The following is a 27,743-nucleotide window of genomic DNA, read 5'->3' on the forward strand; positions in this document are numbered from 1 at the left end:
TTATTATTAATTTTTAAAATTATTAAGTCTATATTTTAGTTTGCTTTATTGTCAAGGTTTATTAGAAAATTTAATTTAGTTTTGATTTGCTTAGTATTATTTTTAAGAATTTTAAATTTAAATAAAATATGATCTAATCTAATGAGATCAAATCTGATTTTAAATTAGTTATCCTATCTTTAGAATTTTAATATTTAAATAAAATCTGATCTAATCCAGTAAGATCAAATTTAATTTAAATTAGTTATCTTATCTTTAGAAAATTTAAATTAAGCTATCTTATCTTATCTTTTAGTTAATTTCTTACGAACCTATTTAAACATCTTTGGTGAGACAATTTAGACAACTTTGATGAATAAAATTTTCAGTTGCTTTATAAACGTTTTTTTAGTGTGAAAAAGTGAGGTGAGTGATTTGCTTCGCTTGTTGCATAAAGAAGACGGAAGGATCCAACACTAAGGTAATTTTGTGTGTTAGTCTCTTTCAATTTTCATCCTTCTTGTCTAAGTTGTCAAGGACAAATTTTTTGAAGGTATAATTTTTGTGTCGTTCTTTTTCTTATCCCCTTCCAACCCTTCCGTTGAGACTTTAATACTTCGAATTTATTAAATCCCCTAAACCTCCAATAACTTCTTATCATGCCTCCTATAAAATCTCATACACTCAGAACAAAATTGTTTCTGATATGAAAAGCTTACATATTAAATTGAAAAATAAAAAGTTTCCTCCAAAATTTACACAAAGAAAATTGTGTTCATAAATACATAATCACTTCATTCTTTGGCAAAGATATTGTTGTCACCTCTTCCTCTTGCGTCTAGTGTCACTTTTTCTTCTTTTTTATCTACCAATACAAAAAACTTCAATTTAATCCCAACTATTAACACAGGTATTGAATTAATTGATGATGTCGTTATTTCTTGTTCGTTGCTAGAGTTGTGTGTTTGTGTTAGTAAATTTAGGAGTTGTTAATGCTCAATATTACCGAAGTGTTGGAGACAAAATCCTTCTATTCAGTGAAATTGTTGTCGATTCTTTTAGACATAGCAACTTCTCTACAATTCAATCTGTAATTAATTCTATCCCTCCCAACAATGAGTATTAGATTTTAATCTTGATCAAACCTGGTATTTACAGGTAATAAATTTAATATTCTTTTTAAATAATTATTCACTTGAAATATTTTATATAAAAATAATAGTTAAAAAATAAAAATTCAAATATAATTAATTTTATGTTAAATTAACTATACATAAATTTTTACTTTTGAATTGTATTGAAATTGTGGCATGTAACTCATTTATTTGACTTAAGAAATTTGGTGGTACAGGAAGAAAGTGAGAATTTCAAATGATAAATCATATATAATATTGAAGGGAATTGGAAAGAAGAAAATGTGGGTTGAATGGGGTGACCATAATTCAACCGCTCAGAGCCCCCACGTTCCAATTCATGGTCGATAATATCATTGTCAAATTCATCTCTTTTAGGGTAACTAACTATAATTAATTAATTATACCATTCTCTGTCTATTTTTATTTCATCTCTTAAATATTATTTAATGTTTGAATATCTTCTGTCTCTAATATATATGACATAACATAAGTGACCTTCTTATTACGTTACGATGATAGATCTTAGTGGATAACAATCTCTTATTAAATTATTAAAAAAATATATTTTAATTCTTTTTATTTATTTAATTATATCTAATGTGGTTTTTGTTGTAAAATTCAGTTAATTAATAACTAATTAATTCATAAATTAAATTTTATTCTAGAAAATTAAAAATTGTTATTTTTATGGCTTAATATAATAGAAAAAATTAAAATGAGAATTTTAACACCAATTTTAAAGAAATCGACTCAAAATTGGGCCGAACGGACCAAACCGGACCAACCAGACCTATATTGGGCCCAAGACCCAGCCAAGCCACATTAGACAAAAGGGTTCAGCACCCTCTTCTTCTCCACATAAACAAAACATGCTGAAAAGGGGAAGGGGGAGCATGAAACCCTTGCCTTCATTCACTTCAATCTTCATTTGATCATAAATTCTGATTCGGAGCTCTCATTGGTGCACCGTTTGCGGTCACGCGATCAGGTTGCCGAACTCTACAAATATAACTTTGTTTCTGAGGTAAACTACGTTTTCATCTCAGTTCTTCCAGTCTTGATTTTCAAAATTTATGGGTAAAAATGTTGAGATTTGTGAGCTTTTGATGTTATAGGATCCAACTAGCTTGAAGTAGAGGTTTAATCTTGTCTCCTTAATCCTTGGGTGTAGTAAGATTCTCAACCCTAGTAAAATTTATTAGGTTATTATGTTTAGATATTGAGTGGGTATGTTTGGATGTGATAATTGTGGTTTAGGTAACGTGTATGTGAATATTGAAGCTTGATTGAAGTCTTGGAGAGCTTGGAATAAGCTTTTGGTGCTGAAAATCTGTTCTTGGAGGTGTCAAAACCTTGAGAGCTTGTGAAAAAGTGAAATTGGAGGTGTTCCGGGTTGAACGGGAAATCAGCCAAGGTATGGTTTCAGTTTCCTGTATCTAAAATGCAATATGGTGTGAAAAATTAGGCTAGAGACCCTAAGATAGGATTTGAGCTATTGATGTTGTTGATTGGTTGAGATGAATTATGTTGTTATGTATGTGATTAGTAGATTTTGGATGTTTTGATGGTATGATGTATGAGAGACATGCATGTTTTGATATATGCTTAATGATTGGTTGAGATTGAATTGTGGGTGAAACCATGTTGATGGTGAGGATGATATTGATTGTATGTATTGATGGTTGATAGATTGGTATTGTTGAAACTTGGGATGAGGAAAGATATATGATATGATATTTTATTTGAAATTGAATTATTTGATTGAGATTGGTTAAAATGGTGGATTGTGAATTTAATAAAAATGTTAACATATGAGTTGAGGAGGCTTGAGGTTGATTTTTGGCAAGTTTTGGTTGGTTTTGAAAGGGGGTTGAAATTAGTTTGTTTTGAAATGGAATTTTGTGGGTTTGTATGAAATTGTGGTTTTTGGTCTATTTTGACGGAGCATAACTTAGTCTCCGAATCCTCGATTTGTGTCAAATTTGTTTAGAAACAAAAACTGGAGCTGAGATGTTTATGCCCTTCGAAGAACAAATGGAAAATGATTTGAAACGAAAAAGTTATGCCCGTTGGAAGTTTGGGGTTTGAAAATGTAATCCTGCAGTTTTTTAAACTTAGTAAAATATTTGGTAAATCGTACTCCCACGCACACACGTGGCCAACGCGTGCACGTCACTTACAATTTTACTCCCCTACGCGTGTGCCTGGCCGACGCGTACGCGTCGCTGTATTGATGCAGGTGCATAGTAGAAAAACCAGAGAGTTGTGATGGTACAGTGCCAGTTTTGTGCGAGGAGCACAAAATGCACCCACGCGTACGCGTGACTGACGCACACATGTCACTCTACCTCTCTACTTCCCATGCGTGCGCATGGGCAACGCTCATGCGTCACTCTACTTTTTCCACTTTCCACGCGTGCGCATAGGCGACACGCACGCGTGATCCTGTTTTCACCAAAAACTTATTTTTGTGTTTTTAAAGCCAAATTTCAGACTTCTAAACCTCCATTTTCACTCTTTATGTCCTATATCGTTATAGTATGCCTAGTGATAAGAAGAGGCTAGGAAATGTGGTAGTTTTTGGATGAAGTAAGGGGAGAATTAATGATGAGTGATGATTAAAGATAATTGTATGAGATCCGGAGGATGATGGTGGAAGTGTTGTATATGCCATGACCTGAAGGGCTGTAATTGTTAATAAATTGTGGCTGGTTATGGATTGTTAATATATGCTTATTGAATGAAATGAATGTTGCACTTCCACTATCTAAGGTACAAGTTTTCCTGGGTGAAAGTAGTAGCTATCCACCCCGTGCTCCAGGTGGAGACTCGATACTCTGCTGACCCTATGTCGTAAGTGTGGCCGGACACTGTGAAAGTTCCAGATGAGCTCGCCCCCGTGGATAAACACTAGTGTGGGTGTTGTGTACATGTATTGATGATTATGATTGAGAATAAGTCGAGTTGGGGATGCACGATAGAGGGACAAGAATGGTTAGCTACCAGGACTTGTCGTGTTGGCTTTATAACCGACAGATGAGACTCATCAGCCACTAGAACAGGCATACATCATATGCATTATATGTGATTTGTTTGGAATGCCTAATTGACTGCATATTTACTTGCTAATCGTCTAACTGCCGTATCTGCTTCCTATTTGTGCATTTCGTTGTTTGATATAATTGTGTTTGCGATATCAAATTACTGATGGCGGTTGGGAGGTTTAAAGGATTTGGAAAGGGGAGTTTTAGTTAGACTGAAGATCCTTAGTTAGTTGCCTATTTTTGTTTCTCATTGTTTAGTTATGCTTATACGCTTTAATTATGAATTTGGGAGTTCTAGGATTGCTTTCGGCTTTTCCAAGACATTATATGTTAGATATTTAGGTACTGTTACCATGCTGAGAACCTCCGGTTATCACCCATGCAGATTTTGTTACAGGCATGCTGGAGACTTCTGTTTTAGTGAAGATCCTTAGCTCTCGGGACTCTATTTTGGTTTTATATACTTACTTAGATACTTATTATCTCCATTATGTATATGTGTGTGTATATATATATATATATATGTATGTATACTTCTATGCTCGGATTGGTTATCTTCGCAAACCGAGTCTTGAGTTTTGATATCCGTATTTTTTGCACTCTCTTGTATATATACTCGCATTAGCTTATCCTTTATCTGTTTCGTTACGTTATCGATCGGAGTGTTGCGCTTTTCAATTTAATGATTTTGTTTTACCCCTTTTTCTTCAAAGGCTCCTAGTTTTATAAACATTTTTCACCCTACTATATATATTAAATTTTATTTTTAGAGGTCGTAATGCCTCGCCACCTCTGTTTTATGACTTAAGCATAGGACTCTGTGTGGTAGGATGTTACATTATAGTATCAGAGCAGTTCGTTCTTGTAATAGTCCAGACTACCCGCTAGCATGATATTGTCCATTTTGGCACACAAGGCCTCACGATTTTGCCTTTGACGATAGGGATGATAGCCGAAACCCCCCACAATCACTCGTCAAAATGCGTCATGCTAGGGATAGGTATCCACACCCTTATAAGGCATGCTTCGTTCCCCTCTCCAACCGATGTGGGACCTTACAATCCACCCCCCTAAGGGAGCCTAGCACCCTCGCTGGCACATCGATCTGGGTTCCAGCTCTGATACCATCTGTAACAGCCCAGATCACCCGCTAGCACGATATTGTCCGCTTTGGCACACAAGGCCTCACGGTTTTGCCTTTGACGATAGGGATGATAGCTGAAGCCCCCCACACTCACTCGTCAAAACGCGTCATGCTAGGGAGAGGTATCCACACCCTTATAAGGCATGCTTCGTTCCCCTCTCCAACCGATGTGGGACCTTACAGTTCTTGTAGGGCCTGAGGGACGGACTGACTATGTTTCTGTGCATTATCTGTATGTGTGTTTATGTGCTATTAGGATATCTAACTGATATAACTGGCATAAACATTCATGAGCATGCATTTGGGACTTTGAGGTACTAGACTTTCGGTCTTGAGACTGATCAACTTGATATCGATTGTTTGGTGTGTATAGGAACCAGATGGCGCCTCGTGGACGCGATAGAGGCCGTGGGAGAGGTCGTACTAGTACTCGGAGACCGGAAACTAACCCGAATAACTTGGTAAACTTTATGGCGGTATTGGAGAACATGGCTGCTGCTATGAAGGTCACTGCGGATGCTCTTGGGTAACAGATAAACAGTAATAGCAATGGCGGAAGTGGAGCTCATGGCCCGATGACACTGGCAACCTTCTTAAAGGTTAATCTACCTAAGTTCAAGGGAACCACCAATCCGACTGAAGCCGATACCTGGTTTTAGGCTATAGAGCGAGCACTACAAGCGCAGTTGGTACCTAAAGAGTAGTGTGTTGAATTTGCTACCTATCTGTTAACTGGAGAAGCATCGCATTGGTGGCAGGGTGCCTAACGTCTCTTGTAGTAGGGTGATGACCCTATCACCTGGGATGCCTTCCAGGTGGAATTTTATAAAAAGTACTTTCTGAATTCTACCAAGACGGCCAAGGAACTTGAGTTACTGCAGCTAAAGCAGGTGCTATGTCTGTATCTGAGTATACCGACAAATTTGAGGAGCGATTCAGATTTTCCCGCATGTGTCAGGGAGCTCCGGGAGACTTCGAGAAATGGAAGTGCATTAAGTATGAAGGAGGGCTCCAGAGCGATATCTTAAGTTTAGTGGGACCAATGGAAATCAGAAATTTCTCAGAGTTGGTGAATAAGAGCAGGGTTGCTGAAGAGTGTGTGAAAAAGGTGGCTGTAGAGAAAGGAAGTCATAGGAGACCTTTTCAACAGAACCGAGGGGGAAACTTTGCTCCTAGGGGTCAGACTTTTAAGCGTGGAGGCTTTGCACCACGACAGACTCAGGGTCAGAATAATTTCAGAAGGTCCAACAACAACAACTTCCAAGGAAGAAGATTTGGGAAGCAACCTCATAACGAGCAAGCTTGTGCTAGGTGCTGGAGTTACCATCCAGGAGTCCCATGCAAGGCTGGATGGGGCTTGTACTTTTCTTGTGGTAAGGCGGGACATAAAGCCTCAAACTGTTTGGAGAAGCAGAAGCAAGGTGCCGGGAGAGCACAGCAGTCTGGTCGGGTGTTTACCACCTCAACTGTAGGTGCCGAGGGGTCCGATACACTTATTCGAGGTAAATGTGAAATGGCTGGTCAAAATTTAAATGCTTTATTTGATTCGGGAGCAACACATTCATTCATTGCATTTGAAAAAGCTAGTGAGTTAGGATTGAAGATTGTGGTTTTGGCTACGATCTTAAGGTGTATAATGCCACCCATGAAGCCATGGTGACTAGGTTAGGATGTCCGCAAGTTTCATTTAGGGTTAAACAACGTGATTTTGTTCATAATTTGATTTGCTTGCCATTGACCGGTCTTGATCTTATCTTGGGGTTGGACTAGTTGTCTAAGAATCATGTCTTGTTGAACTATTTTGAAAAATCATTGTATTTCATGCCTGAAGGGTCGGAAGGACCGGTTGTAGTGAATGGTTGTTATTTAAACTACGTGGTAGTAAACTGTTCAGGGTAGGAATGTTAGTGTGTTATGTTGTTAGCTGCGAGCGTGTCAGGTGAAGAATAGAGATTAGAGCAAATTCCAATTATTCACAAATTTCCTGAGGTGTTTCCAGATGACATTGAGAAATTCCCTCATAACCGAGAGGTTGAATTTGCGATTGAGTTGGTGCCGGGGGCGAGACCAATCTCAATTACCCCTTATAGGATGTCGCCTTTAAAAATAGCCGAACTCAAGGCTCAACTGGAAGATTTAATGAGTAAACGCTTCATTCGATCAAGTGTTTCTCTGTGGGGAGCACCGGTATTACTGATAAAGAAGAAGGATGGGAGTATGCGCCTTTGTGTAGATTACAGGCAACTGAATAAGGTCACAATAAAGAATAAGTACCCACTGCCACGAATTGACGATCTCATAGATAAGTTATAAGGAGCCGGGGTTTTCTCCAAGATTGATTTGTGATCCGGTTATCACCAGATAAGGGTGAGAGATGAAGACATCCCTAAGACTGCTTTCAGGACTCGTTATGGTCATTACAAGTACACTGTAATGTCTTTCGGGTTGACAACCGCTCCTGCAGTGTTTATGGATTATATGAACATAATCTTCCGCCCGTTTTTGGATAAGTTTGTTGTCGTCTTTATTGATTATATACTAATTTATTCTAAGACTGAAGAAGAACATGCGGAACACCTGAGGATCGTGTTGCAAATACTAAAAGAAAGGAAACTTTATGTGAAACTGTCCAAATGTGAATTTTGGAAGGACGAAGTGAAGTTTCTTGGCCATGTAATGAGTAAACAGGAGATAGCCGTAGATCCTGCTAAGGTGAAAGTGGTGATGGAATGGGGGCGACCGGCCTCAGTAACTCAGATAAGGAGTTTTTTGGGCTTAGCTAGCTACTACCAAAAATTCATCAAAGGCTTTTCGCAAATAGCTTTGCCACCGACAAGGTTAACCCGCAAGGACGCGCCATTTGTTTGGACTTCTGAGTGTGAGGAGAGCTTTCAAGCGTTGAAGCAAAAGTTGACCACCGCGCCTGTGTTGGTGTTACCTGAGCTAAATGAACCATTTGAGGTGTACTGTGATGCCTCACTAAAGGGTCTAGGGTGTGTGCTGATGCATCATCATAATGTGGTGGCGTATGTCTCACGGCAGTTAAGATCTCTTGAAGTTAATTACCCGATGCACGACTTGGAACTTGCTGTGGTTGTGTTTGCCTTGAAGGTATGGAGACATTACCTTTATGAGTTAAGTTCTGAGTTTTCTCTGATCATAAGAGTTTGAAATACCTCTTTGATCAGAAAGAGCTTAATATGCGGCAGAGGAAGTGGATGGAATTACTGAAGGACTACGACTTTGAATAGAATTACCATCTAGAAAAAGCGAATGTTGTGGTGGATGCGCTAAGTCAGAAGTCGTTGTATACTGCTTGGATGATGCTTCGAGAAGAGCGTTAATGTAATTCAAATGTATTTTGGAACAAAAAATACATCAATTTGTTACAAATGACACAAGAATGACTATACCTCTTATATATGAGTTCAATACGACTGAATTAGTTCAATGATATGAAAATTTGGTTAAGAAATTTTCTATGTTACAATTAATAAAATTTGGTGTCAAAATTAAAAAACTTCCTGTGTCACGATTAAAAATTTTTTGTGCTATTTTTTTAATAAGTTCTACATAATTCAAAACTCATCATCATCATCATCCTTATCCTTTTTCTTCTTCTTATTTCACATTTTCATAATTCTTTTTTTTCACCCTCTTAATAAAAAATTATATCACAATAAAAAAATTTTGGTGTAAAAATTAAGAAATTTCTCACGTTAGGATTAAAATGTTTTGGTTCTATTTCTCATAAATTCTGCACATTTCAAAACACTCTTTCTCCTCTTTTTCTTCCTTCTCCTCCTTCTCTTAACAAAAAATTGAATCATGGTTAATAATTTTTTGTGTCAAAATTAAAAAAATTTTCATATCAAGATTAAAATATTTTGGCTCTATTTCTAATAAATGCAGCATATTTCAAAACACTCCACCACCACTATCACCACCACCACCATTCTTCTTCTTCCACCACTCTTAATAAAATGTTACTTAAGAAATTTTAATACCAATATTAAGAAAATTTTGGTGTCAAAGTTAAAATATTTTAGTATTATTTTTTTGAAAAATTCTGTATAATTTAAAATTTTTTTCTTTTATTCTTTATCATCATCATCTTCTTTTTCTTGATCTTCTCATAATTCTTCTTATTTTATCATCTTAACAAGAATAAAAAAAAAGAAAAAAATCAAACAAAAAAATGCACAATTTGCGTATACGTTGTGTGAGACACTGTGAGTTGTTTTGTTGGATTTGGATCAATTTGATTAGATTTGATTGACAAAAATACTTAGATATGTAACGAAATTTTCAAGAATTGCTGGTTCTAAAATTTTTCTATTTAACATATTTGATAAATTAGTTTGTAACTATAAATGTTTTTTATATTTTAAAGAGGAATATTAGAATTTATTTATTTGGCCAATTACAATATTTTAAAGTGTCAGCTAAAAATATATTATTAAATCGCTAAATTAAAAAAATTAAGTTGATGACTAAAATTATTAATAAAAATAATAAATTCTGTGGAGGTATCACTTATTTTTAAATTTTCAGATAATTAATTTCTTCATTGTATTACTTTTAAAAGGTAAGACTTCCTTTATTACTTTTTTTAATTTTAAGGGCTAGATAATTTAAAATATTAATAAGTAATTTGTTAAATTTTTTTTAAATTAGATTTGGTATGGAGTTGGATGAAGCTTCCAAAGTCTAAACGGGTAGATCGAAGGCGAAGCAGAATCTCAACCTCAAAATCCGTGTCATTCTCATGAGTTTGGGTGATCCCCAAGCTTCCACGTTTCTGGAAAGAAAAATGTTTGGTTTTTCCTTTCAACACAAACCTTCTCAATTCTCATTCTCCAACTTGAGTGCTCTAACCAAATCACAATATGGCAATGAGAGTCGCAGCAGCGTATGCTGCTTCTGCTTTTGGGAGCATTGCAACGGTTAAAAAACCGTCACTTCTCTTTTCACTTCCACACCATAATCTTTCTCCCAAGTTCCATAACATTATCAATCTTCCTTCGCACTCCAATCCTATTACTAAACCTGGTACGCCCCTTTTTTTTTCTCTTACCTTTCGAATTTCATCATTATTATTATTATTTATTATTATTCTTCTTTACTACACATAATTTGAAATTGATGTATTTCTATAAAATTATAATGTTTTACTACCGCTGATTGACAATCTCGGTTACTTTCATCATTTGCGTACTTATTAAGAAACCTAAAATCAAGAATTTGATTATAAGATTGTAGAGAGATTAAAAAATGGAAAATGCTCAAGGTGAGAATGACAAATATATTGTTCCGAGCAAACTAGCTGAATCTCGATTTAACTTAAAATTTTTCGATATTACAATTTGAAATGAGTGAACCGATTTTGCAAAATTTTTACTAGGTCTGAGAATTTCACTATTTAAATATTCATGTTTTCCGTATTTAATGTACTTTTCCAATTTCGCATCAAATCTTGATTTTCTCTACTCTTCCGGGAATGTAACAATGAGTGCACATGAATTGATGACAAACTTACTTGCAGGATTTCAATGGCACATTCGAGCTATTAGTGAGGCAGCTATGGAGGCTGCAAGTTCCAAGAAAGAAGGGGAAGGTCAATCACCCAATAACAAGGATTGGAAGATTAAAATGCTCTATGATGGAGACTGCCCTCTCTGTATGCGCGAGGTTTCAACTTAATTTAAAACATTAGACAAGTGTTGTTGGTCGTAGTTCTTTTCGGCATTTTAGATTATTGATGAGTATTTTGCATGTTCTGCTGCCTATGTCTTTTCAGGTGGATATGCTAAGGGAGAGGAATAAGAGCTATGGAACAATCAAATTTGTTGATATAAGCTCAGTTGATTACTCTCCAGAGGAAAATCAAAACCTTGACTATGAAACGGTTAGTTTATTCTACTGCCTACTCTCTCGCAATTGTTAAGTTATGCTCTTTTCCGTAACCCGTTTTAGTAGGTTATGAACTCCATTGGCTCCTTTGTTTTTTTCTTTTTTTGTTATTAGTATAATGACTTTTTTCTTTCATGGTTTATTTTGATTGATGATAGATCTTTCCAAACATTTGAACTTATTGAATATTTTATTTTATTTTTTATATTTTGTTTAGTCTTTTGCCACTTCAATGACAAGACCCTTGTTTTTTTATTAATTTCTAGCAAAGGTGGTGTTGTTATTTTGTTTGAGGATTCTTGATGAATATTGAACATGCTTTTCACAGGTAGTATGTGCCAAAATAATTCAATGATTTTTGTTTTTTGTTTTTTGTTGTTTTTTTTTAACACTTGTAGGTTATGGGAAGAATTCATGCTATTCTCTCTGATGGAACTGTGGTTAAGGATGTTGAAGTATTGCTTCTTACCTCATCTTCGTTACCAACATAATTATTATTACCATTACTCAGACTCTTGTGTTAGTTCTATACTGTGAATATGAGTATATGAAAGGCTTTAAAATATCTGCACATAGGTTCTAAGCTCAGAATCTTTATTAAATTGTTGAAAATTTAGAAATTAGAATAATCACATATAGGTATATAACCCTAGTTCATTCTCAATACCAAGAAAACAATATAATAGTACTAACAATAACATGTTTATAATAAAGTCCTGTTTTAAATTTGTGCAAAGTTATGAATCCTTGTCCAATCAATGACTGATCATCATTATTGGATAAAAATTACATTCATAAAGAAACCACAATAACTATTTAAGAGTTAAACAAACAAGTTTGAGTTAAAAAGTTTGTTGTCTGTTCAAATGTGAAAATCTATTCTCCACCCCACCCAGCTTTTTCTTTTTCTCTTTATTGCAAGAAATTTTATATGTATATTTCATATATGCATCTGTTTCATGCTTGTGAGAAACACTATTTACAGGCGTTTCGGAGATTATATGAACAAGTTGGTCTTGGTTGGGTTTATGCTATTACAAAATATGAACCAGTAAGTCTTCCTATCAAATACTGTTATATGATTTATTTGTCTTGTTGCTTTGAAACATGGAGAAATCCTCACTTCCTTTTCTAATTTTTTAACTTGAGCACATACTAGATAGCCTGTTTTTATATATTATATTTTACGATGGAGGAAATCATGTTTCACAGATTGGCACAATTGCTGACTCCATATATGGTGTTTGGGCTAAATATCGTCTTCAGATTACAGGTAAGTGCAACTTACATTGACAATTTTGCACTGGAAGTTCCTTGTTATTATTATTATTATGTAGCTGACAAATTGTTGGTTGCTCCTAGAGTATATTTAGTGTTTGCACTAAGTAGCCTTTACAACCACACCTTTCTATTTTTAATTGTTATATAAGTTAAATATAAAGAATAAAATGACTGTAAAAGCTCTTTGAGCGTGCACTAAATCTGCTCCACCAGCACCAAATATTTTCTCACTCTGTAGGTTAAATTAAAACCTTAGATGATCTTTTTCTCCGTTAGGTTGGCTGATTTGATTAGCTGGAATGACATAGACTGCATAGTTTTTCTTAGGAGAGCCTAATTCTGCTAATGACAATTAGTGGTAGTTACTTGTTGCTGCAATATGATTAGTTGCATTAGTTGTTGCCAGATGACACTAGCATTCCTATAAAGTATTTTTCGAATTCCTCCCAAAATGATTTCAGTTCATCAGGATATTCTGCAACTGACAAGTTACCTTGCTTGAAAGTGTGAAATTCTTGCAATATCTCTGTGATATTGTTCTTGGAGAATCAAAGAGAACGGTTCATAGATCTAGACCAGTTATGATAATTGGAACCAGTATCAGATAGTCATTGTGACAATATCTTATGTAGGATTTTCATTTGGATTTGGATAGTAAGGGTTCTATGACAAATCTGCACTGCATGGATTGTGATTTTCATGATCCTGCTGAGTTTCACAAAACTCTGCTTCACTGAGATTTTATTTCCTTTCATTATGAGAGGGATGATTGTGCAGCAGAGCTCTAATACCTTCTAAGAGATGGTATGAGTAGAGAGGAAATGAGAAAACAGAGATGCGAGTAGTTTGAGAAACTGAGAAAATGAGCTTCTAGCTTGATTATTCTGCAGAATTCGGTTTATCTAAATTGGATGAAATGAATAGTGTAACTGTGTAACTGCCAAAACTACTCTATACAAGTGCAAGTGTCAGCTGACAACAATTAACATAACTAACAATTTCTGCGAATATAGCTAGATAACTACCATCAACTATCATTAGCAAAATTAGGCTCTGTTACCATTATTTATTTATTTATTTATTTATTTTTTCTTGAGTCAGCCGCTGTTAACGTTCAAAATCATTGAATTATTGTCATAGGTTGTTCAGTCTCTCATGATCACAAAATTCATTGATCATTAATTATAGGCTATAAATTGAGTTTCATTTTTTTTCCATTATTATGTTATATTAGTGAAATGATAACTTCGATTAATTGTGAGCTGGACATGCCCTATGGTTATTCTCCAGTATGATTATGCTAACATCCTTTCATCCTTTCATTCAATTCATATGCTTTATGTCCTTTGTGGTTTCCAGGAAGGCCACCTATAGAAGAAATTTTAGAAGCTCGAAAAAAGAAGGTAGGCTGATTAAACTGCACAAAACTTCATGTTAAATTCAGCAGAGAATGTTTCTGCAGAATAAAGCAAGCACAAACAAAATTGAAAGAGAATAAACTTTGAGAGTTGGTGACAGGTTTGAATCTCAAAAGATTGGGATTTTTCGACGTATTATGCATTTCATAAATTGTTTTAAAAAACCAAGACTGGGACTTGGACATTGTCCGTCATGGTGAACAGAAATGGAACTTAGTATTTTATCAAATGCTATCTAAGGCTTCATAGATTAGGGGTGTACATGGCCTGACCCGACCGGCCTAAAGACCCAGCTCGGACCCGAACATTTTCGAGACTAATTTGGTGTGATTTCACTGGGTTAAGGGCCGAGTAAGGGTCTCAAAAATAGACCCGTCACTATTTAGTGCCGGGTCCGGGTCCGGGTCAAGACGAACCCGGCTTCACCCGTCCATGTGCATCCTAAGGGGATTAAAAAAGGTATATATGTTTTAAATTAATTCTAATATTATGTTTTATTTTTAATCACACTTGTTGAATTAAAAAATAGATCAAAGCATGAAATTAGAATTTATGAAAAAATTCAAGTTCAAATATCAACTTCACGATAACAAGTATATTTTTTTTCTTCTTTATAAATAAGTGCATCATATTTTGACATAAAGTTTATCAAGATCCGGACTTCACCGGTTTAGACCCGGTTTTAGTATGACCTGAAAGTAGTAAGATTTTACCAGGTCTAGGGCTGGGTAAGGGTCTCAAAAAATAGACTTGGTCATTATTTATGGTCGGGTTCGGATCAAGGCGAATCCGGCTTCACCCGGTACACACACCATGGCAAACGTTCTATTATGTTATTTGTCAATTAGCACAATCTTGAACTACCCTTAATAATTTGACTCCATTTGATTAGTTTCCTGTGGCATAAATGTTAATCTTTAATATCAAAGCGATATAAAGAATGAGCAGTGATGATGCTGATCCATATTTCCTTTTTTGGTATTCCGGACAGGGCGAAGTATGCAAAGATAGCAGTGCTTGCAAGATGTAAATTTCCACAAGGCTGCATTTGGATGCTGTTTCTGAAACAGAAATAGAGAGACATGGTAAATTTATATATTTTATGTAACTTCTTATAACATCTTTTCCTTATTTCTGTATTTCTGAATCAGATACAGAATCCAAATGCAACCTAATAGTTGACCATGGTAAACACTTGAAGAGGCTCGCCATATATATATGATCTTATATATGTATCATGTAGATCAGCATCACAAGTATACATCTTCATCAGCATACATTTGATACTCTCTTGTAAAGCAATTGATCAGGCTCAAAAGAATGGTAGTGTATAGTGACTATAGTCTACTTCAGCAGATTCTTCAGCATTGTCTCACACAAACGTTTTATGATATCAGCAGTAGCTGAATTAACGGTATACGTAGATTGTTACACATGACATTAAAAAGTTTATTTTCATATATACAACTAAGATTGAAAGCTTATGCTTAGTGCATCCATGTACCACGTGAGGGTGATAAGTATGTATAGTAGTAATAGTATACAGGTTTAAGTATCCTGTGAATCTCTATGATTTTACTTAATTTTCAGTTAACTTCTGGTTTGTTGGTCCCTCTATGGTATAAAAATTGTCAATTAGGTCCTTGTACTTTAACCGTTTTAGATAAGTCCTTGTATTGTACAACTTTTTCTAATCAGGTTCTTGTGGTTTAATAACATTTTGGGATCAAATCTTTATATAATAATATACAATATATATATTTTTTAAAGGAAAACAGGGGCTTAATATCCCATGTTGGGTTTGATTAAAAAAATCAGAATGGATTTGAATAAAAAGTATTTGTACAATGCAAGAACTTAATTAGTAACGTTTAAATTATAGGAATTTGATTAATAAATTTTGTATAATAAGGGATTTGATTATAAAACTACAAGGATTCAATTGAAGACTTAATGAACCTATAGTACCTAGAAAGTAATCAAACCTTACATTAATTATTTTCCCCTTTAGGTAACATTAAGATCTTTACAAACTCATTGATATTTTTGTCTGAAGTCCCACCTACACTAGCTGCTCTTGAAGCACTTTGACTCCACTTAGAAGCATTTCTTTTTAAATCTTCACTTTTTTCAGCGTCCATAACTTCTCCTATACACTTCTCCAATTCTTTGCCTGATAAAACATCATCTGAATCCTTCTCAGCTCTTGTTCCCACTCCCCACACCACTTCAACAAGCTTAGCATTTGTAGGTTGATCACTCCATTGAGCCACCGTGACCATCGGCACCCCTATACTCAGTGCCTCCAATACTGAGTTCCATCCACAATGCGTTACAAAGCAGCCGACGGCCGGGTGAGCCAGCACCTCCAATTGGTTGCACCACGTCACCACCAACCCTGCATCACCGAGTCCACTCATAAACCCCTTTGGTAATATCTCCCAAGATTCTTTCACCACCCATATGAAATTCTTCTTGCTGGCCTTTAAGCCGTTTGCGATTTCTTCGGCTTGTTTAGCTGTTGTTGTTGCCATGCTTCCGAATGATACATAAACTACAGACCTTGGCGGCTTTGTACCTAACCATGTCATGTAACTTTTATTTATAGTTGGATTCCACAGTGTGGCTCCATAAGCTGTGTCTTCTGAATTTTGTTGGTGTAGATATGCTGATGGAACCATTGGTCCTACTGGTACAACTGGCCATGTACCATCTAAAGCCTTCAGTAAGACATAAGACATGAGATTATTGTGCAATCAAAAATTGAAAAGGTCTCTTATCGAATTTTTATTTGCAGTTTTTACCTTAATATATCTTAATAGAACTATTTCCCACTAGGTAAGGTTAACTACATGAATCAAAGATGTCATTGTATTGTGTCCATTCGCAAGCTTAACACAACACTACATGGATCCAAAGACGACAATGCATCGTGCCATGCTCTGGGATAAGACATGGTTTTTATGTTCTCATTTGTATAAAAACATAAAAGAGTTATATCTGAGGTTGTTAACTTCCTCTATAGGGTGGATTCTTTTATGATAGTCAAGATGTCATGCAACTTATGTCTAGGGGGCAACAACTTTATCAAATTCTGGCTAGCATGTAATCAGCAAAGAAAAGTGAGTCATTGGATGAAATCTCATACCATTAAAAGCCTCATTGATAGCTATTTGATGGCTATAAATCCCAAAAATTGTTGGCACCTAGCATTCCTCTTAATTCAATACAACTTGTTCTCTGCATTAACTTTTCAGAGAAGCGAAGAATTTCACATATAAATTTATTCCCATAATGTTCATACTTATTCTAAATTTTCATGGAGTTCTAACTAAATTATATGCCCATTATCTGATAAAATGATACAGAAAGGAACACAAAACAACAAAAATTGTTATAGAAAAAATCGTTGAATTTCATTCATATGTCTTAAGATTTCATGTAGTTTATTAACTATCACCCATTTGGCCTTTATGTTTAAGCTCTACTAACCAAACCTTTTATATTTTTCACATCTCACAATCATATAATGATGCGAGGAATCAAAAAATAACATCTTATAAATGATATTCTTTATTGTGATTATCATTATGGTAATTGCGATGGTAATACAACATTCGCAACACTTAAAAAAAATTTTCTAAAATTAAGATTACATTTTTTAAATATTTTTGCAATACCTTTTACTTTTCTTGTTCACATTAAAAAGTGTTTTTAGATATTAAAAAAGTATCACTATTAAAATTTATTACAACAATAATAAATATATATTTTGTATTATTATTTAAATCAACTAAATAATAATTATTGATAAATATTTTGATAAAATAAACTAAAATGTGCGCTATTTTAATCTTAAAAAATCATTTTGATATTTTACATAAATATTGTCATTGTAAAAAACTATGATCCTTATACACCTAAATTGGTTAGTAATGAATTGGATTTATAAAAGTAAAACAAGGGGGACGAAAAACAAAAAACACTTGCCTCACTTTCGAGTTCCTGAAAACTGTTGCAGAATACCCAGTCATTGTTCTTCAAAGTCTCAAATATTCCCATGATAGCATCCAGATAAGCTTTGTGATCATCAGGTCTTGCAACAAAGCTAGGCAAATCAGAAACCCCTAGAGGAGGAAGCCCAGGAATTGAAATCGGAAACACCCATTTCTCCAAAGGAAAAACCAAGTTTCCCAGTTTCATTTCCCAATAAATAGAACAAACAGAAGCAGAATTCGTCAAGAACACAGCACCATAGATACCAAACTGTTTTGCCACATCAAGTGCCCAAGTAAGCATAGAGTCATATACAATACAGTTCACGGCACATGACGAGTGTCTCAACTTAATTATAAGCTCTGATAATGTTTTGGAACCAGCTGATCTAAAGGACTCAATGTAGGATTCAACGCTTGGAGCATGGGTGAAGCCACCCTCATCATAGCCATCTGAGATGGGTTCAATAGCCACGGTTGGTTCATGTATGTGGTTGATTGTGTATGGGGTTGTGGCTAATGTGGCCTTGAGGCCTTTGGTGACTAAAACTTTTGCGAATTGGAGGAGCGGGTTGATGTGCCCTTGGGCTGGATACGGAAGAACTATCACATGGCCTTTGGGTTTGTTCTTCATCTTCCCATTTTAGGATAGCTATTGATTTTATTACTTTCTTTATTTTATAGGCCATGCTTGTCGCGGTAAGATTATCATTATGTAAGCAATGACGCTATTTCAAGTTTTCAACAACTTAAATGGACCTTTTTTAATGAACAAAAAATAAAAAAGACCTTTTTTAAAATAAAATAAAATAATTATTTTCACATATATGTTTTTTATAATTCATTATTTATCTTATTTACAGTAAGAGCGAGATAATTAAGGGTTTTGTTCAGGGATGGACCCACGTGAGTGTGTTTAGAAAAAAAAATTAAGTATATATATATATATATATATATATATATATATATATATATATATATATATATATATAAATAAAGTAAAATGTACTATTAAACCAAACCCAATTTAATATTACACAATTCACTTAAATCTGAAAACGTTACATAGATCTATTAAATGCACGTTTCTATATAAATCGAATGAAATGTTTCATTCGATTTGCCAATTTTCATAGTAAATTGAAGCTGTCCAATTCGAATTACCAAGAAAAATGCAAATCGAAGCTGCTTGAGTCGATTTATGCATCCATATAATGTTCTATAGTAAATCGAATCATGTTGATTCGATTTATGCCTGCATGTAACGTCCGTAGTAATTCGAAACAAGCTGTTTTGATTTACTCCTGGTTTTGTTCTTATATAATTCGAATGGAATTGATTCGAATTACTATGCATTCATAAATCGAATTAAGCAAATTCGATTTAGTGTGAGGCCAACCTATCTAAATATGATATGAACATGAATTTCTTATGAGAGTGAAACACAATGATTAGTGAAGATAGTTTTTTAGTATTGGTGCACTATAGAGGGTCGATTAAGAAAAAAATACGTTATAGAATTAAGTTTATTGATAAAGATCCCCTTAGTATTCTCCTGAAACCTTCAACAAGCTTTGCTGAGTTCCTGAATTCTATAATCCAAAAACTAGGGTTATAAGGCATGAAACGGGTTGAGAAGTTATTCTATAGAATTCTAATTTCAGTTTTGCGGGATGATGTGAAATACGATTTGTTTGTCATAGGAAGTGACGATGATTTGTAAATTCTATTTCATTGTCATCGGTAGTTTTCTGAAGTTAGAACCCCTAAACTGTTGGCCAAGTTTGTAGATGTAGTCTCTAGCTCAGGAGGTTTGAACCGGAATTATCAACCTCCAGCAACGGCAACCTATTCTAGTTCGAGGCCTATTTGTGCCTCTTCATCCGTGCCTGTGATTGCACCTAAGGCAATGTTGGTTGCCTCCCTGTCATTCGCAGCTGATCTAAACCGCAGTGGTGACGAAGAAGTAGGTATTACTGATACGACACCGGTTTCATTACAAGGTGGAGCACGGGAAGGTATAGATGATGTACTGTGGGATGATGATGACGATGATGATGTAGAGTCAGACATAATTTCTTATGATAGTGGTGATGACGTAATTGACGTAATGTCCATCGATTAGCAGCTCTAACTAGTACGTCACGTCCTGCAGTGTAATCATACACTCTCCAAACGACGTATGAAACGTGTGCGTCTTTGGACGCCAACGCTCCACGAATGCACTCACCAACGGCTCATCCAACCTAAACCAAGTCTTGTTCAGCCTCACAAGATGGTATAAACTAGCCATTTGGAAACCACATTGGACACCACACTTTTTCCTCCAAGAATGACGCAATTTGGTCTCTGTTTTGCTTTGTCGTGCCACGCCATTTGAAGGACGTGGATGCCTGCAACTATCTTCCAAATTTGGCCCAAAATATGCTTTTGTATTGCTTTAGTGTAGGATGCCAATAAACTAGCGTGGGACTTGAAATGGGGGTCATGCGTACACATGGGTCATGCGTACGCATGATTTTACTTATTTCACCACTTGCGCGTACGCATGAGGGATGCGTATGGGCAACACCCATTTTCGTACCAAAACATGCGTATGCATAATGCATGCATACGCATGATTTCTCTTTTAGCTCTAATTGTGCATACGCATGATCTCCGTTGGACGCTACTTCCACCACATTGGACGGCAAAGCTTCCAGATTAAATTTTGTTGATTTTGGTATTGGAAAAGTGTGTCCTAAGGCTTTAAAATGTGGCCAAGAGCTTCAAAGTATTTCTTAAGCTTCCTTCTTTGTTCTTGCTTAGCATCCTTAAATCAATTCCTAAACTTGAAAGCCCAAAGCAACTCCAAAAAGTATTGATCAAAGCACCCAACAAATTTTAATTAAAGAAAATCTCTAACTTAATTCAAGAAAAGAAATTCTAAGACCATTGATTTAAAGCATGAAAGTCCTAATAAAAAAATAGATCACTACCCTTATTTAAAGAAATAACAACTAAAAACTACTAAAGATGCGCATGCATCATACCTCCTATCACCCTCAGACAAGTGGACAGATGGAGGTCTCTAACAGAGAGCTCAAACAGATTCTAGAGAAGACTATCAGCTTCAAGGAAGGACTGGGCTAGGAATATTGATGATGTTCTCTGAATTTACCGTACAGCCTTCAAGACTCCTACCGGAATGTTCCCATATCGGTTAATCTATGGAAAAGCCTGTCACTTTCTAGTAGAGTTGGAGCACAAAGCTTACTGGGCTACTAAGTTCCTGAACTTTGATGCAAAAGCTGTAGGAGAGAAGAGGCTCCTCCGACTCATTGAGCTTGATGAATTATGAACAATAGATGATGAAAATACCAAGCTCTACAAGGAGAAAACAAAGGTGTGGCATGATAAGAAGATAGCCACCAGAAAATTTGAGCCAGGCCAGAAAGTCCTTCTTTTTAATTTAAGGCTCAAGATATTTCTCGAAAAGCTGAAATCTCAGTGGTCTGAACCGTTTTTGGTAAATAAAGTGTCTCCCTACGATCATGTGAAAATTAACGAAGAGAATTCCGACAAGAGGTTCATTGTTAATGGCCAGCGGTTGAAGTCTTACCTTGGTGGCGAAGTTGATCACCAGAGAATTACTCATCTACTGACATAGCAGAGTTGAACCGTCAAGCTAGTGACGTTAAAGAAGCACTTTGGGGGGCAACCCAATATTTAATATCCTTCGATTTCAATATTGTTTTATTTATTTTCTTTTCTTTGTTCATAGTTTTCCCTATTTTTATCTCTATTTAGGTCATGCAAATTGATTGAAACAGAAGCAAGTGCGCTCAGAAAAAACTGGGGAGCATATTAAAGTTGGAATCCAATTCTAGTGCCTTGGTGCTAGACGCCGGGACCTGGCGCTAACGCATTCTAAGGGAATTTGCCACTGCCATGGTGGTGTTTAGCGCAGCTCCTGGCATTTAGCGCCAGGAAGGAGAACATGCTTGGTTTGTCTCAGGAGGGGTGGCGCTAAATGCCACCAACCCAGCAAATACTGAGCATCCGAGATACATGCAAACTCGAAACGGGGTCTCAGTGCCCGAAATACCTACTTAAATTAAAATTAATTATAAAAATATTAAAACATACTATACCTACCTAAGTTAATATAAAACTTCTAACTTACCTTACTCAAAATACCTAGCGCATTAACTAAATTAATAAAACCTAAACATCTAAACTAATTATTTACTGAAAATAAAAGAGGAAAAAAAACTAACCTCAAAATCCAAAGTTCCAACTATGTGTCAAGTCGGATTTAGTCTGTTGATGTCACCATCACGAACATATTGTCAAGGGCCATATGCACTTCAGGAACTTGAATTTAAGATGTTATAAAATCATAACATGCTTAGAAACTATTCAAATGAATGAAAATTTCGGCTGTTGTGGCCTTACATATGCCTCTGAGCATATCTCGGATGTTGAGACCCAAATTATGCATTTCACACGTATCTCAGATATTGAGATCTTATTACGAGTTTAGGTGTATCTCAAATGCTTAATATTCGTTCTCCCACTTAACACGTATCTTATGTGTACTTTAAATACATCACGGCGTCATATAGTGATAAAACAGGATTTCAGTATCCGAAATATGCCTATTTTCTACTTCACCCTTCAGTATCCGAGATGTGATATGTTGTGCATATAGATAAGTACTTAATATTTTATGTATTTTAGTAATTTTCATATTTATTTAATTTAAATAAAAAATTCTCATAGCTAGCAACTAGCAAGCACCGCATGTACCAAAGTTTTCGTGACAGAAGGGCCTTGATTGGAAAGTCAAAGCATTCGGTACTAATTAAGAGTTAAGTCTCAAAGTAGTCCCTAAAATTGCACTCAAATCTTAAAGTAATTCCTAAAATTAATAATTACTCAAATTTATCCCCAAACTTATACTTTGGGACTCATAGTAGTCCCTACAATATTTTTCGTTCATCGGAACTTTAAAATGATGTTGTTTTGAAGAAAAAACAAAAAAAAAAGAAAAAAGAAGCATAGCGTAAAATCCCCTCTCCCCTCCCCCCAAAACCAAAAAAAAAAGAAAAAAGAAAGAAGCGTAGCGTAGAACCCCCACCCCCTCCCAATTCCCAATATGTTCCCTTCCTCATCCCCCGTCCCCAACCCCTTTCCCTCCCCCAACTTTCCCCTTCCCCTTCTCCATTCCCAACCTGTCTCCTTTTTCTCCTCCAACCCTTCTCCTTCCCCTTCTTCTTCTGCTTTTCCAACCTGAGATTCTTTCCCTTTCCCTTCTCCTTTCTAATCTGATGCCCTCCCCCTCCGCAACCATACTCTCACACTCACAAGAGCTTTCTTCAACCTTCGCTGCCACCGCCATCACCTCTCGCCGGCCTCCGTTTCGCTGTCGCCACCACTTGATAGCCTACATCATCTCCACTCAATCTCCCTCGTCTCTCCTCTAGCACGGTTCTCTCTCAGCCATGGTGATTTTTTTTCTTTAATTTTTTTAGTTATTCAATCATTGTTCTTTAATGTCCTGGGTGATTATTGTTGCTAATCCTGTTTTAATATAAAAACAATGAATAATTTTTGTTGTTTTCTATTATGTAATTATTACTTTTTTTTACTGTTGCTATTTTTGTGTTTGTTATTTTTTTAGGTTGATTGATACTTGCTATTTAAGTTGATTGGTCTTTTCTGATTAATGCTAATTTTTTTGTGATATTTTGTGTTGTCAATTTTTATTTTTGTGATCTGTTGAAGAAGAAGAAGAACAGAGTTGAAGAAGAAAAAAAAGAGAATTTTTTTTAATATAAAACGACCACGTTTTTCTACGCTTCATTTTTCTTTTTTATTCAAAACGACATCGTTTTAAGGTTTCGATGAACGAAAAATGCTTCAGGGACTATTATAAGTTATGGAGTATAAGTTTGGAGACGAATTTGAGTAATTATTAAATTTAGAAATTACTTTGAAACTTAAGAATGTAAATTTATGGACTATTTTGAGACTTAATTCACTGATTAGTAAAAAAAACTGTTTTGACCTATGTTAGACCAGAGTCTAGTTTGTAAGATTTTTTTAAATAAAATAAAAAAATTATTATTTTTCCAAACCCATATTTCAGCTTTAATTTAAGGAATTAGATTTATTTTTTCAAACTTTTAACTTTATATTATAAATTCTAAATTTTAAATATTCCAACAAATGAAAGTTTTTACAATTTAAAAAGAAAAAATTGATTTATACTGATTAATTAAAAATTAATTCTTTATACTTGTTTTAAAATAAATACTTAAATTGTAAAGATAAAAAATTAGTTATTGGAAAATTCAATATTTCATTGCCACTAATAACAACAGTTATCAAAAGAAGCTGCCTTACGCCGAACAGGAGAGTAATGTGATTCTTGCACTCTTGCTAGTTTTTCCTTGTATATTTTGTCTTTCTCGGGCTAGCATGGTCTTTCTATGATTCTGACCATTTTAATTAGACCATTAGCTAAAAAACAAATGAGAAGCATCCAAACACGACCGCACACCTTACACTATCTCAATCAATTGGACTTTTGATTATTAAATAACTCAGATTTAACTCAAATTGAAAATGCTGCATCTTTCAGACATGATACGAACTTAACCAATAAGTTAAGATAAAAACAATTTAGCAAAATTCGCTCTTCCTCCACACACAATGGCCTACGGAAGAAGAAAATAAAAATAGCTAACTGATGATTCCATGATTAAAATAACTGTTATGTTCGACTGAAATCCTGAGGCCTTTTGAATTTTGATATTGAAACAACAATATTATAAAGAAAACTAACGTGAATGAAACTGCTGTATTAACAACCCTGACACATGAACCATTTCCTAAGCCACCAATACCAAATAATCCCACAGCTACGCTGTGTATATATCATCAAAGTAAACAATGTATTGTAAGTTTATAACTATGTAGTATACTAGTATGTACACATTGGCGTACAACCATTAACCTAAACCTGATTACATACTAAAATTAGTCACCATAAGCTAAAACCAAATCATAATAATAATTAAAAAAAAAACACCAGAATAGTAGGTATATGAAAATGACCACCATGATTTCACCACAAACCAAACCCAGCAAGGGCACCACCACAAACTATTGCTACCAATCCAAAAACCAATCCCTCCTCCAATCCTTTCTAGCTACTTACAATTTTTCATCAACTAATAATTTACTCCTTTTTCCTACTGAAACCTGAACCAACAAATTTAACTGTCCAGAATAAATGCGAAAAAATATATATAAAATAAAATAAACTAATGGATTCCTAGTGAGAAATAAGTAAATAAGGAAAATGCAGGCCTAATACAACCATCATATATTCACATGACTCCTCCAATCTAATTGAACACTTGCATTGATTCATATTGCTTTCCATTAATCCACAATTAGCAACGGACACTTACATTATACCTGCAAGATCATCAACCAATGAATTTGAACTCGAAGGCCGATCACTCGAGTCAACTCTATTAATCTAGAACGTCGTGGTGTTGGCATTGTTCCTGCCACCACTGCCGCGGTACCTCATCCGAGTCAACCCGCCGGATTCCAAAACCCCATCATGCTCCGACCCATCATCATCCCCATCACCGGCAGCCCTCATCATCTGCAAAATCCTCTTGGCCTTCTCCCTCGCCCTCTCGGTCCCCGTCACCTCCGCCACCTCCTTCAGCACCTCCATGGCCCTCGCCTCCCTAGCCAGCCCCTTGAATCTCAGGCTCCTGTGACTCAGCGCATACAGCGCCGCCACACAGTTCTCCCGAGTTGACTCCGAGTCCAACTCGTTCTCCCTCAACAATCCCACAAAACACTCCACCGCATCAGCATCCAACATCGCCGTCCTCCCTTCCATGCAAACCGCAAGGTTACAAAGAATCAACAGAACCCTACTCGCTAAGGTTCCAGATTTCACCATCGACAGCAAGGTGGAGACCACGCCGAGTTTCACAAGCTTGACCCGGTTGCTCTGAACCAGGGTCAAGTGGTACAGCGCGAGTGCCGAGTCATGCCGAGTTCGCTCGGACTCGGATCGGAGCGCGTGCATAAGAGGCTGCAACGCGCCGAGGACCCCAATCGCCATCTTATTATCATCATCCAACGCTAAACTGAAAAGCGCACCTGCAGCGTGTTCCTGCGTCTCAGAGGATCCACCCTTGAGCGCGTCGATCAGGTACGGAACGAATCCTGACCGCACGATCCTCACCTTATTTTGTCTCTCAAGCGAAAGGTTGACCAGTGAGGCAACAGCGTTGACCTGCACGACGCCGTACCTCGATGCTACGAGAGAACGCAGAGGGGAGAGGACTCGATGCGTGCAGAGTGAAACCCTTGCTTCCTCGCTGCTCCGCGTGAGGTTCCGAAGCGAGATCGCTCCTTCTTCCTGCTCGAAGACCTCGTTGCTCTTCATCTTCGCCACGAGCTTTTCTTCTTCCTCTGAAAGAGGTCCGCTAGGGTTTTGCCCTTGGATCTCGACCTCCGTAATTTCAACGGAGGAGACGGAGGACGACGAGAAGCACGTCGGCCGAACCGTGAACGGAAGCGGAGTACCCGGACTCGCGCCACCGATGACGACGGACTCCTCGGAGGATCCCGAGTTGAAGTGGTTGACTCGGGGACCTAACTCAGTGGCGGCGTGGGAGAATATCACCGGCGGATTGTCCGGCACCGCCTTCAGGAGCTCCTTTTCAGAAACCCTAAGGTCAGGCTCCGACGGAGGGGGCGGAGGAGCTGCAGCGGCCATTGCGTCCTTGACGATGCGCTCGAGTGAGGAGTAATCCGGTGCGGGCGGGTGTACGGTCTTGGTTTTACGGCACCAGTTTTGGATGCTGGTCCTGATGTTAAGATTGGGGATAATGGTTGAGAAATCGGGTCGGGTTCCGTCGGGTAGGGTGGGGGAGAAGGAGAGGTCGTTGCAGACTTGGATGGAAAGGCGCTCGAAGGTTTGTCCGGAAGCGACGACGACCGGGTCGGACATTAATGAACCGGAAATGGGGCATATGAATTCGTTCGGAGGGGGATGCTTGGGCTGCTGTTGCTCCAGCTTCGAATTACGATGGAACGAAATTCTCCAACGGTGCTTGCCGTTGCCGCCCATTATGTATGGTGATGGCTTTAAGGGTGGGGACTTGTTTATTGTTGTTGCTGGTGTTGTGGGGAATATAGTAATAGTGGTGAACGCGTGGGTTTGCAGGGATTTGAGTTGAGCATGTTGTTGCTGAGGTAAAGGGGGGTGTGTGTGAGCCCAGAGTAGTTTGGGTGAGGGGTGAGACCGAGTCAGTGAAGGGCGTGAAAGAAGTAATCAGTAAAGCAATAAAAGTATATTAGGCTAGTACTGGCAGTACTGCCAACACGAATAGAGAGATAAGACGGGGCCACGGAGGAAGGGAGGATGGGAAGTAGAAAACAGGGGTTATTTAATTTTATTTTATTTAAACAAAAAAAAACCTACTTTAGGACTTTAAGGCGTTTTGTTAGTTGTTTTATTGTTTTTAAATAAATATAATATATAATATTTTTGTAAATGTGAGAGTTTGTATTTTTATGGATTTTTTTTAAATAAAATAAATATTTTATTTATTAAAATACGTAATTTTTAGTATTTTTATGAAAATGTATTTTATTTCGTATTTTATTTACAGTGTAAATGAAAAAAAGTATATATATTGAGAAAATGTACGAAATAAAATATTTACAGTGTAAACGAGATACGTGTACTCTTATAGTGTGACGTTTACGGTGTAAATAAGATACGTTATGACAAATTTTCAGTAGTT

General features: G+C 36.4%; 4 protein-coding genes across 6 annotated transcripts; 2 read left to right on the top strand and 2 right to left on the bottom strand.

Moving 5' to 3' along the window:
- The first annotated feature begins 7,772 nt into the window (after window positions 1-7,772).
- LOC140173274 (uncharacterized mitochondrial protein AtMg00860-like) lies at window positions 7,773-8,554 on the top strand. Its single transcript, XM_072196108.1, has 3 exons — window positions 7,773-8,234; window positions 8,346-8,414; window positions 8,492-8,554. Exons 1-3 carry the CDS (start codon window positions 7,773-7,775, stop codon window positions 8,552-8,554), a joined length of 594 nt encoding a protein of 197 aa, XP_072052209.1.
- A 1,397-nt stretch (window positions 8,555-9,951) lies between these two features.
- On the top strand, window positions 9,952-15,526 carry LOC112802570 (uncharacterized protein At5g50100, chloroplastic). 3 transcript variants are annotated; one of them, XR_003202442.3, is made up of 9 exons: window positions 9,952-10,355; window positions 10,849-10,994; window positions 11,104-11,211; window positions 11,615-11,671; window positions 12,202-12,267; window positions 12,429-12,489; window positions 13,857-13,900; window positions 14,907-15,000; window positions 15,067-15,526. XR_003202442.3 is itself a non-coding variant. In XM_025845835.3 (8 exons), exons 1-8 carry the CDS (start codon window positions 10,193-10,195, stop codon window positions 14,943-14,945), a joined length of 684 nt encoding a protein of 227 aa, XP_025701620.1. In that variant the 5' UTR covers window positions 9,952-10,192; the 3' UTR covers window positions 14,946-15,526. The 3 variants fall into 3 exon arrangements, 1 of the variants encoding a protein (XP_025701620.1); XR_003202443.3 differs by having other exon boundaries at window positions 15,073-15,526; XM_025845835.3 differs by having other exon boundaries at window positions 14,907-15,526.
- Window positions 15,527-15,776: 250 nt separating this feature from the next.
- On the bottom strand, window positions 15,777-18,697 carry LOC112802569 (UDP-glycosyltransferase 74B1). Its single transcript, XM_025845834.3, has 2 exons — window positions 17,906-18,697; window positions 15,777-16,635 (listed from the first exon to the last, which is right to left on the bottom strand). Exons 1-2 carry the CDS (start codon window positions 18,542-18,544, stop codon window positions 15,907-15,909), a joined length of 1,368 nt encoding a protein of 455 aa, XP_025701619.1. The 5' UTR covers window positions 18,545-18,697; the 3' UTR covers window positions 15,777-15,906.
- A 6,135-nt stretch (window positions 18,698-24,832) lies between these two features.
- Window positions 24,833-27,533, bottom strand: LOC112802572 (U-box domain-containing protein 38). Its single transcript, XM_025845837.3, has one exon. The coding sequence runs from the start codon at window positions 27,062-27,064 to the stop codon at window positions 25,445-25,447; it is 1,620 nt and encodes a 539-aa protein (XP_025701622.1). The 5' UTR covers window positions 27,065-27,533; the 3' UTR covers window positions 24,833-25,444.
- Between the last annotated feature and the right edge of the window lie 210 nt (window positions 27,534-27,743).

This window comes from Arachis hypogaea, chromosome 5 (assembly GCF_003086295.3).
Source record: "Arachis hypogaea cultivar Tifrunner chromosome 5, arahy.Tifrunner.gnm2.J5K5, whole genome shotgun sequence".
Lineage (NCBI taxonomy): Eukaryota > Viridiplantae > Streptophyta > Magnoliopsida > Fabales > Fabaceae > Arachis > Arachis hypogaea.

Coding starts and splice junctions, on each gene's coding strand:
- LOC140173274 (XM_072196108.1), top strand. CDS start 7,773: ATGGATTATATGAACATAATCTTCCGCCCGTTTTTGGATAAGTTTGTT. Junction 8,235..8,345: donor TGACCACCGCGCCTGTGTTG/GTGTTACCTGAG, acceptor GTCTCACGGCAG/TTAAGATCTCTTGAAGTTAA. Junction 8,415..8,491: donor TGGTTGTGTTTGCCTTGAAG/GTATGGAGACAT, acceptor CTCTTTGATCAG/AAAGAGCTTAATATGCGGCA.
- LOC112802570 (XM_025845835.3), top strand. CDS start 10,193: ATGGCAATGAGAGTCGCAGCAGCGTATGCTGCTTCTGCTTTTGGGAGC. Junction 10,356..10,848: donor CAATCCTATTACTAAACCTG/GTACGCCCCTTT, acceptor ACTTACTTGCAG/GATTTCAATGGCACATTCGA. Junction 12,490..13,856: donor ATATCGTCTTCAGATTACAG/GTAAGTGCAACT, acceptor TGTGGTTTCCAG/GAAGGCCACCTATAGAAGAA.
- LOC112802569 (XM_025845834.3), bottom strand. CDS start 18,544: ATGAAGAACAAACCCAAAGGCCATGTGATAGTTCTTCCGTATCCAGCC. Junction 16,636..17,905: donor TTCAGGAACTCGAAAGTGAG/GCAAGTGTTTTT, acceptor GTCTTACTGAAG/GCTTTAGATGGTACATGGCC.
- LOC112802572 (XM_025845837.3), bottom strand. CDS start 27,064: ATGGGCGGCAACGGCAAGCACCGTTGGAGAATTTCGTTCCATCGTAAT.